Genomic DNA, 11,025 nt, shown 5'->3' on the forward strand with positions numbered 1-11,025 from the left:
AATCTAGAAGATTTTATAAGATTTATCTAAAGACTCAAAGTTAGTCTATCCAAAATTAGGGAGAGAAAATAAACAGCTGGAAAATGAATGAGTTGAATGAATTATCATTGATCCTCGGACTAAAGAGAGTGAATAAAAGTCCAAAACTGAATGTATGGAGATAATTCTATTACAAAGATTAGCATATGAGTTGCCTGACTCATTTAGTGGCCCTAAGAAAGTGATTTAGTCACAAGTACCAACTCTAAATGCTCCAATTAAAATGAGTGTCTCAGAAGGACAATATCAAACTGCTAACGAGTCTAAAGAGCGCTTAAAGCGTGATAGACCTATCGGTTCCAAATAATAATCCTCGAAAAATAAAAGGAGCATGAATGAGAATGGCAGAATCGAGAAATAAAATATTAAGGATCTCAAGAAGAGATAGAAAACATGACAAGAAAGAAATTCAGGTACCTGAGAATAAAGAAATCTCAAATAGCTATGTCATGTATGAAACAATATGAACCGATATCAAATCAACGCCGTGAATACATATGCATGCAATGTAGCGGTTGATAAGAATGAGGATCATGAACCATCTATTGAAAAGTGTACACACAAAAAGAAAATAATAGGCCAAAATGGAAATAAGCAATAGATGAAGGATTAAATATCTTGGAAAGAGAAGAGTATTCGGACTGATAATCCGTACACCTAATGGTGACCAGTGGCACACAAATGGATCTTTATGTGAAAGAATGAATGAGATGATGAAAAGTTATGAGATGAAAAAGAGTAGTTTCACAAGAGTTCTCACAAAGACCTGAAATTGTTATAAGAAACATATCATCATGTGGTGGAAGCATCACCTTTCAAGTTTCTTTTGTCTGGCAAGAATTGAAAGCCACTGGAAAATGACAATTAAGTGAAAGATCCAGAAGGATGTGAATTGTAAGAAGCAGTAAACCCCATAAGGATTTGGGCTGCGAAAAACAATAAGTGATAATTCTCGAGAACATTACCGTGCGAGTATATTGAGCATATAAAGGAAATAATTCTTGGTCATGAAGTACCATGATATATATTGGAAATTTACTAATCTCTTTCATGATTGAAAGATGTGGTTTCGTATGAGAAGAAGGATATTCATACTTGTAACTTTTACAAGAAGCAAAGGAATAACTCGTATGTATAAGTATACATAATCTGAAGGTGTAAAAGATTGTCTTTAAAGAAAATTTGGACATGGATTCCAAATAGACCAAGATATGATCTTTTGTGTGAAAGTAATGTTATGGACAAGAAGCCAATGGTCTAAGAGATTATCTGACAATCAAACGAGTTTATTCAGTAAAAATATGCTTATAGCAATTCTTAAAAAGGATGATATATATGATGAGAATACATCTCCCAAAGATGATGCTTCCAGGGGGAGAATATGATGATGTGCGTAGTTGTACTCTTTTTCCTTATCATTGGTTTTGTCCCATTGGGATTTTCATGTCAAGGTTTTAACGAGGCAACAAAGAACACGCAAATGATAGATACCTAAAGAGGAATATTATCACTTAAGTGATGAAGATCTATCGATATTCCAATGTGTTATTGAGATTAAGAGAAGCAAAAGAGAATGATCAAGATCAATCATACTTGAAGAAGAATCAAGGCATGAACACATTTCATTTGCGAGAAAGAATCAAAGGTCGAAAGTTTTCCAATCAAAGGAGTCCTTCTAAATGGAATTAAAATGTGAACTTGGTGTTCATAGAAAGATATTTGAGTCTACTTTCATCTCTAGTTTGAATCAAGTCATTTCGGATGATATAACTCTAGATATGATAGTTTTCGTGGGACATGTAGAAGCTGTCTCAGAATACCTGATTTCGATTGGCATCCCAAATATTGCTCCTTATTTCCATCTTACCAGATCAAGACCGGTGCCTAAAGTTAAACATGGATGTTAGCTTCAATTTACAAGTGGTTTGAAGTCATTTTGTTCTACGGTCATCAAGATATTCAAGTTTCAGTGAAGAGTGTCAAATCTGCCAAGAGAAGTGAACCGGTCCAATCCAAAGACGAAGGAGTTAATTCATCACATTGGATTGTGTCCTATCATATATCTCAAGTTATGTTCTCATTAGGGGGAGTAGATGCGCGCTGCACTCTTTTTCCCTTCACCACGGTTTTTTCCATTTGGTTTTCCTGGTAAGGTTTTTAATGAGGCAGCATCCAAGGCGTTTTAGGAAATATTTTGTATGATTATCCAAGGAAGAGTGTTATGAACTATTATGTGAATGTCTATATGGGCTCATAGGCCCATGTTCTAAACGGTTCTAAACCCTAGTTCTGTATTCCTATATATATGTATGTTGTCTATGGAATAATAATAAGAACAATCAATTATCTCTTTCTATTGTTTCACAACATATTCTCTATTTTAGAGATAAAAATAGAGATGAATTAAAGTAATTTTTCCTCTAAATACTATCATAGAAATAGAAATAGAAGCGAGTGGGAGATGCTCTAGTATCATCTCTTTACCTTTCTAATTATCATCATCCTTCTTTCAAAATCTTCACTTTATTACGTTTTATATGCACATCATTACAGTTCACTATAAATAAAAACTATAACGTATATCAATTTAATTTTCTTTGTTCGAACACTATCAATTTATCTTTCAAAAATTCCTAAGTAGTTGTGCCACGAAACCATATATCCTATTTTTTAAAAAAATAATTGGATTTATTTCTCTATTTAGCAGGATCATCTTATTTTATAACTTAACAGATTCAATTTCTTTCTTTTTCTACCTTTTTTTTCTACTTACTTGATACTGATAGCTTTATATTCTTTGTTACTCATAGATTCTGCATCAATTTGTACTCAATACCTTAATGTGAAAACACTTATTTTCTTAGTTTCATAAAAACAAAATACAAAATCTCCATATTTTTATAATTTACTGAAATCAATTAAAAATAATAAAAACTCCAATTAAACTTCTTATTTCTGGATTTAATTATACACTTGTTAAGTATTCAAAATTGAGAAATAAAATATCTCGACATAAAGTACTTAAACATTTCTCATTCTATATATAACCAATCTCTCACTCATTTCATTTTCAGAAATCTACACAAAAAAATATATAACACAAAGAAATAGAAGAAGGAAAAAATGTCCCCCTCCTTTCTTTTCTTTACTTTGTTTTTGATAAAGGAAATGTCCTCTTCATCATCAGCAAACTCCTTTGAGGACGGCAAATACAAAACAGATCTTTTAACAGTAGGCTTATCATCTTGCTGCTGGAAAAAGCCCTCCTCTTCTCCGACTCCGCAGTCTCCGCCGAAGAGGCTTTTGGTGGCAACGCCGGTGGAGGAAGGAGAATATCCGGTGGTGATGCTCCTCCATGGTTACCTTCTCTACAACTCATTTTATTCCCAGCTTATGTTGCATGTCTCTTCCCATGGCTTCATTGTCATCGCTCCGCAGGTTCAGTTCTATCCCACAATTTGAATTTGAATTAATTACACTGATTCAGAAATTAATTAATTAGCCAAATTTATTTTTAATTTTGATTCACAGTGCGTATAGTTTAGTTAGCTAGGTGTGAATCTGCGCGTGGTAACAGTAGTCTCAGTCCCTTTGGGTTTAAGTTTGTATGTTCCAATGGACTAACTCCGGTAAATAGTTCTGATGGATTAATGCAAAACTTACGTGTAAAAATAGGATTTGGAGATTTCTAATTGAATACAAAATCATAAAGATACATTTATTAATTGATCAATATTAAGGGGGACAAACACAGCAAAATACATATATGAAACTATTACTCATTTAAATGGTGTACATGATGCCACGTTTCACTGAGTTTCTTCCTTCCTGAAACCTTATTTTTGTTTGGCTCCTATAAAAACCTTAGACAAGAAGAAAAACAAGAACGATGGGTCCACTTGATATGTGGTTTTTTCTCTGTCTCTAAATCAATTTTTCAATTCATTATAATCTCTGGAATTTTCCAAGAGCATATTATAGTTACCCACTTATATTCATGCTACGAGAATGATTTTGTTGTCAAATCAAAATTCTTGGTTATTATTCAACAGTTATATAGCATTGCCGGACCAGACACCATGGATGAGATAAAATCAACTGCAGAGATTATTGATTGGTTATCGGTCGGACTAAACCACTCTCTTCCACCACAAGTAACACCAAACCTATCCAAGTTCGCACTCTCCGGCCATAGCCGTGGTGGGAAGACCGCATTTGCCTTGGCCTTAAAGAAATTTGGATACTCGTCCGACCTAAAGATCTCGGCATTGATAGGTATAGATCCGGTCGATGGGATGGGGAAAGGGAAACAAACCCCTCCTCCGGTTTTAACCTATGAACCAAACTCATTTGACCTAGACAAAATGCCTGTTCTAGTGATCGGTTCGGGACTTGGTGAAATTAGCCCGAACCTGTTATTTCCTCCGTGCGCGCCTCCCGGAGTGAACCACCGAGATTTCTACCGGGAATGTCAAGGTCCAGCGTGGCATTTTGTCGCAAAGGATTACGGGCATTTAGACATGCTTGATGATGATACAGAAGGGATTAGAGGCAAGATTTCTCACTATTTGTGTAAGAATGGTGAAGAGAGAAGACCAATGAGGAGATTTGTAGGTGGAAGTATTGTGGCGTTTTTGATCGCTTATTTGGAAGGAGATGATAGTGAATTGGTTAAGATCAAAGATAAGTCTCACGAGGGTGTTCCTGTCGAAATTCAGGAGTTCGAGTTTAAAAACTAGTTTTTTTTTCGTTTTTTGAAACACTCTTTAGTGCTTGTATTTCCTATATATTCTAGACAGGCGCTTGTGTTGCTTATGATTTTGTTTTGTGTGTTCTTGGCTCATGAAATTGGCCCAATCACATTCAAAAGACTTAAGAGGGTTTATTGGATTAGGAATTAAAAAGTTTTTGAAGGTTTTTAGATTTGCTTGAATTTGGATGGATTTTGATAATATCTGGATGGTTGTGATGAGATACAAAAAGAAAATTCTATTAGTGATTGGTAAAAATATTTCTTTTTTTTTCAGAGTATTTGAGTGATTTAATAATGAATACAAATGATGAAAATTTTGAATAACAGTAACTAAGTCTATCTCTTTTTTTCTTTTTCCAAATAAAGTGTAAAGAGATCTAAATTTTTTTGTATATTTGAAATTTTTAGGATATTTACGAATATTTTCAGCTTTTACAAATTATTTAAAATGATTTTTAATTTATTAAACTTTCCTTTCTATAGAAATTTTAATTTTTTGGAAAAAATCAAAATGTTGATTCCTAATGAATTTTTTTCTTTTCATTTCAAGGTTTCGATTCTTTTTAAAAATTGAAACTAAGAAAACAAAATTTACTTTAAAAAAAATTTAAATACAATGAGCCGCAGAAAGTTCTTCGACATTGGAGACTATTAGAAATGTCAGACGGGCCAACCGCGTCCAAGTAGCCCAGCCCGTAGTGATTTTTTTATGGGTTGTGCGGGGTTGGCCCGCGGATCTAAATATGTTATGTAGATTTCATGTTATAAAAGTCATTTTAAAATATGATATGTAGTTTTGTGCTATGTATATCATTTTAGAATGAATGTGATTTTAAAAAAAGAAGATCATACAACTTTTCTTTTGGAAATGATATACATTAGTGTATTAAACTGAAAAACATTAGTACTAAAAAGAAACGGTAAAAGAATTGTTGAAAAACGAAGGAGTATAAACAAATAGTATACAGTATTCTTGTCAGTTAAATTATTTACATATAATATAGTCGTTTTTAATTATCATCTAACACTTGTGTCCAAAAATTAACATAGTTGAGAATAACCAGTTCATTAATATATAATGAATTGAGATACAAAAGCCAAATAACATCCATAAGCCTACTATGATCAGCTGATATAAAACAAGTGAAATAAAAAGTGTTGAGATAGTTGTTTACAAGATTCACTTCTTTGTGTTTATTATAATAATTAGATTTCAAAATTTCCAAAAGAAACATAAACCTAATTTAAGTTATACAAATATGAAACGCGTTTTTTCTAAATGTCTTATTCGTGTTTGTTATTTCTATTTTCTTCTTCATTTGTATTTTAAGTGGTTAAACTTTTGTTTGTTATAGATAATATAATATTAAAAAACAAGTGTCTCAAGTTATTCATAATCTTGAAATTTCATCAAAAAATTTAGTTTTAAAAATGTTAAGTCAATCCGCATCCAAGTAGTTCAACCCAAAGTGGATTTAATTTTATTTTGGTTCATGTGAATCGGCCAGCCGCAGGTTACGGTTTGTATATCTATGTCCAAACCCGCTCCTCGAGTGGACTACTTGGGCATAACCCGCAGGTTATGGTCCACCTTGACATCTCTAGAGACTATGTTACGAGACTATACGGTGCATTTGTCCATACTGATATTCCCGGCAACATCCATCAGATCCAGCATGGATTGACCTGGCTTGCTCGTTTTCTTAACAAAACCACAACACACAACATAGCTGCAACACAATCCTTCAGACAGCAGGATTCGGTCTTCATCAAAGGTATACATCACAGTTCTTGAAAGATGTAAATGTTGTCAGAGAGGTATATAAGCACTACTTTCAATCATCATTCACGCCAAAATAGAAACCAAACAAAAAACAATGTGATTCACCATATACACGCGACGAAGACCATATAATAATATACATCCATCCGATTAACAAATACTTGGAATGATGAATTTGGATTGTTCTGAAAAATCCATCAACACCTCCTCCACTAACTCCTCCAGCAACTTCAACTCTATTTCTTCTCCCATGCACTCCATTTCCAATCTCAAACTCTCCTTCGAACCAATCTCCGCCACTTCAGTCCTCACCACTTTATTCACCGCCAAACTGCTCAAGTCTCTGTCTTCATCCCACCACCGATACTCCACTCTTCCGTTACCCTTTAAACATTCTCGCATTCTTTTTATCAGATAAACTCCCAACGTCTTACCAGAGAGAAGAAGCATATGATGGCTACCATGTCCATGATAGCTCGGTGTTAGCTCCAAGAGCAGTGTATTAACAAGGTCAAACACTAGCTTCTTCACGTTTGATCCAAGTTTTTGCTGTTCTGTTGAGTCTGCGTAGCTCTCTCTCAGAGATGGGTCTAATGGGCTTTCTACAGAATGCAATTTAGACAAAAGATTGTCTATGATGGATGATGAGTCTGGCTCTTCATCGAGATGAGCTGATGATAAGAGTGTGTTGATGAGGAGACGCAAGTCTTCTTCCTCGTCTCTTGTGGAAGTAGTAGTAGAGCGTTTTGATGAGTGGCACCTAGCTACTGTTGAGTCGTTGAATGAGAAGTTTCGACCAATGGAAGGAGATTTGCCTAGTAAGTTGGACATCGTCATCTCCGGTTCTATTTTTTTTTTAAAGATTTTTCGGTTTAGTAAGGAAACATGATAAAAAAAAAAAAAAAAGAGTGATGCTTTGCTTGAAGATGAAACCCTTACCAAGAGAAGAGGATGATGATCTATTCAAAACAGAGGAGTTAAAAAAGATTTCATCATCTTCATCAGATGAAGTCTCCAAGACTGAAGCTGGAAAGCAAGTTGATAGTCTTGCCTGTTGTGATACCAAAAAAATATATTAAATAAAAAGAAAGGATTGAAATCAGCAAATGTATTTCATGATATGATTACAAATACCTCTTGAGAAACCATGCTTCTGGCAGACAATGATTCATCGTTACAACGAGACTCCAAGCTTTCAGGATTTGCCTCATTAGATCTCTCAGCACTTGCTTTCTTGCTCCTTGAGAAAAGAAAGTTTGAGACTTTACCCTTCAGAGACCATTTCAAGCTCTTTGACTTTGTAAGCTCCTCGGGAACTTTGGGCTTGCCCTTGTTGTGAGCAAGACTTGTGGATGATTCAGGGAGAGATTTTGACCTCATAAGGCCTTTAAATGGCTCTCTACTGAAACCATTTTCTTCATTACCATCATTTGCTTCTTCAGTTCTAAGACCAGTCATAGAATCTGAAAGTGCAAGCATATCACCTAAAGAAATGTTACCACCTTTCTTCTCAATAACTTTCTCCTCCTGCAAATTCTCACTGGATGCTGCCATCAATGCCCATCTCTCCGAGAGCCGTTTCTTGGCTTCTCTGCAGACTGATGATGACTCCTCTGGAGAGCCAGAAGCTCTGCTAAAAGGAGAAGAAGAAGAGAAAGGACTGTCATACTTGTTGATATAGTCCCATGAATGCCTAGAAACAGGCGACATGATTTCGGAATCTGCATCATAACTATCATCAACTATATAGCCGTTGGAGAAGACAGAAGAATGTGAATTTTCATCCTGTTTCTTCACTCTCCTAGCCACCACATCTTTTGCCTTTCTCTCCTCAAGTAAACCTCTCGGCGACGTTGGACATGATGAAGCCTTTGTGACAAGGCCATTAGTAGGTTTCAGAACAACTATTCTAGTTGATTGCTTCTTCGGATAATCTTCTTCAACGGCTGCTGCTTCTTCACCCAACTTCTCATCATCATCAATGGTCTTTGAAGGCTTCAGAATAGTGATCCGCTTCGACTTCTCCGTGAGATGATGAGAGAAGAAGTTATTGGACTCTTGCAAAAACTCGAGGAACAACTCTTTGTTCGAACTTAAAACTTTCATAGCTTCTTGAAACTCCTCCGAATGACGAAGCTTCTCGTCTGTGACCAAACGTTTCGCCTCCAAGAACTTCTCGCGGACAATGTCCATACCTGGTTTATCCAAAATCTCAAAGACATCTCTACACTCTCCATGACTTAGTGACCTCCTAAGCCGAGGCTTCGAGCTGTTAGCATGTGGAAAAGAGTCAAGACCCATTAACTTGGCAACCAAATTCGTCGAACCGACCGTCAATTCCATTTCTTTTGACATCTCTTCCTCTAAAAGCTTCTTTATTGGTGTTCCATTGACTGCAATTGTATCCTGCAATCACAATGAACACTTTTTTTTTTATTACATATATAAAAACATAAAGCTGTTGTTGCCTTTAAAGGTTTAATAAACTCACAACTTTATCTTCTATCAGATCAAGTTGATTCCTCTTTATACACCCTGTGAAAGACATAATCATTTATCAATATCTATATCTTTACAAAACACAGAGAGTTAAAAAAAAATGATAGAAGAAAGCTAACCATCATCGAAGTAGGGTTTATCAGTGAGAAGTTTCTTCCCAGAACCAACTGTTCCGAAGTCGAATAGGTTTACCATCCGACCCAAACATCCGTGAGGCTGGTGAACGTTTCTTCTTCGATTCCGATTCATTTTTCAACGGCTGAAAACATATAACAATAAAAGTTAACAATGAAAAAAAACAGAGACTTTCTTGCCCAAGTTGAAGTACACAAAGACAAACCAATAATGTTAGAGGAGGAGACAACTTTGGATTCAAGAAGACATGAAAAGAGATTATTATTACTTATTATTAAGGGAAACAAAAACAAAAAAAAATCGAAAAGGAAGGAAATCTTGAGAATTAAAAAGAGCAATCAAAACTCGTCAGAATCAGAGAGCATTTATTAGCCACACCAAAGAGATAAAACTACTTCCAGTAGCGCGTTTACAAAACGCAAACGCAGCAAGAACAAAAAAAGGGTAAGAAGAGAGGCGAATTCACAGGGAGAGCGTTAAGTTTGAAAGGGAAAGAGATCGAGAAAAGAAGAGAAAATCAGGAACGTATAAAGAAATATAAAGTTTCACGAACAAAACGTCATCGTTTCAACGGACAACGACAGTTCAACGGAATCTGCATTACCCCGTGAAAACTCGCCGGAGATTCGATTTAGCAATATAAAGCTAAGGGCTTTCTCGCCGGAGCTTTAATGTAAACAATAAAGATGTCAGCTTTTCTCGCCGCAATTTCGGTTAACGCGATAAAGGTCGAAGCTTGTTTCGCTGTTACGACTTTTGAGTCAAGAAGAAGATTGTGGTGACATCAACCGACGCAATGTCGGACGCCAAACGCGTGGATTAAATGCGATTAAATAGAAGGCGACAGGTACGGAAGTTGATGTGAGAGAGAGAGAGTTGTGTGTTGTCCATGGATAATGGAGCAGGTTACGACTTTGGAACAACGAAACGAAGTTTGGTTTCTTTATTCTTCTTAAACGCGTTTCCATTATTATTACAAGTTTTTTTTTTTTTTAACTTAATTATTATTACAAGGTTGTGTACTAATTAATTATTAACTAGGATAAGACATGCATTTTTATGTATGATAAGTTATATAGTCAAAACATAAAAAATATGGTATTGATAAAGTTAAGGTTTATATATAAACATTTTTTTGTATACATGTATACAGTTTTGGCTTGTTTATATAATCATCTATATGTTGGGCCAAAAACAATTTTAATTGGAATTGTGGATCAAACTTAAAATTTATGATGGGTCCGATATATTTGAAAATTTTATTTACTAATTTATCAGTGAATAACATTTATAGATTTTCGATTTTAAAGTTACAATAATTTTCAGAATATCAGATTTTTATATTTTTTGACTACATAAGATGAAAAATTAACATATTAAAAAGATAACTACAAATTTGGTTAGGCTTACAATTTTAAGTACGATTGGTTATAGATCAAATTAACTCAACATAAAATTTAGCAGCACGGCTATTATTATATTTAGAGCTCAAATAAGATGAAATTAATTTGTTATTTTCAAATGATACCGTAGAATATATGTATTTAATAAAAAAAATTAGCAGCACGGTTATTAATATTTCCTTGATCATCCCCTAGATTATATTTGCGAAGTGATTTATACACATGTCGTCACTACAATCATTATCGCTGAAAAAAAAATGACATGACACTTAAAATAGATGACATGGTTTTAGAAAATAGTGACATGGCATCATATTAATTGTGAGATATAAAATTTCCATATAAAATTTTAAATTTGTTTGCAGAGATTTTAAATATGGTAATAAAAATAACTCAATAACTCATATATCATC

At 34.5% G+C, this 11,025-nt stretch overlaps 2 protein-coding genes across 3 annotated transcripts; one reads left to right on the forward strand and one right to left on the reverse strand.

The window, feature by feature from the left end:
* The first annotated feature begins 3,119 nt into the window (after positions 1-3,119).
* On the forward strand, positions 3,120-4,859 carry LOC106313945 (chlorophyllase-2, chloroplastic). Its single transcript, XM_013751882.1, has 2 exons — positions 3,120-3,477; positions 4,092-4,859. The coding sequence occupies exons 1-2, from the start codon at positions 3,163-3,165 to the stop codon at positions 4,776-4,778; spliced, it is 1,002 nt and encodes a 333-aa protein (XP_013607336.1). The 5' UTR covers positions 3,120-3,162; the 3' UTR covers positions 4,779-4,859.
* Positions 4,860-6,613: 1,754 nt separating this feature from the next.
* Positions 6,614-10,125, reverse strand: LOC106318785. Of its 2 annotated transcripts, none has more exons than XM_013756917.1 (6): positions 9,814-10,125; positions 9,194-9,333; positions 9,067-9,110; positions 7,710-8,981; positions 7,515-7,626; positions 6,614-7,420 (listed from the first exon to the last, which is right to left on the reverse strand). In XM_013756917.1, the coding sequence occupies exons 2-6, from the start codon at positions 9,321-9,323 to the stop codon at positions 6,726-6,728; spliced, it is 2,253 nt and encodes a 750-aa protein (XP_013612371.1). In that variant the 5' UTR covers positions 9,324-9,333; positions 9,814-10,125; the 3' UTR covers positions 6,614-6,725. The 2 variants fall into 2 exon arrangements, with proteins under 2 accessions (XP_013612371.1, XP_013612372.1); XM_013756918.1 differs by lacking the exon at positions 9,814-10,125 and adding an exon at positions 9,415-9,725.
* Positions 10,126-11,025: the final 900 nt, after the last annotated feature.

Source organism: Brassica oleracea, chromosome C9 (genome assembly GCF_000695525.1).
Source record: "Brassica oleracea var. oleracea cultivar TO1000 chromosome C9, BOL, whole genome shotgun sequence".
In the NCBI taxonomy this organism is placed as follows: domain Eukaryota; kingdom Viridiplantae; phylum Streptophyta; class Magnoliopsida; order Brassicales; family Brassicaceae; genus Brassica; species Brassica oleracea.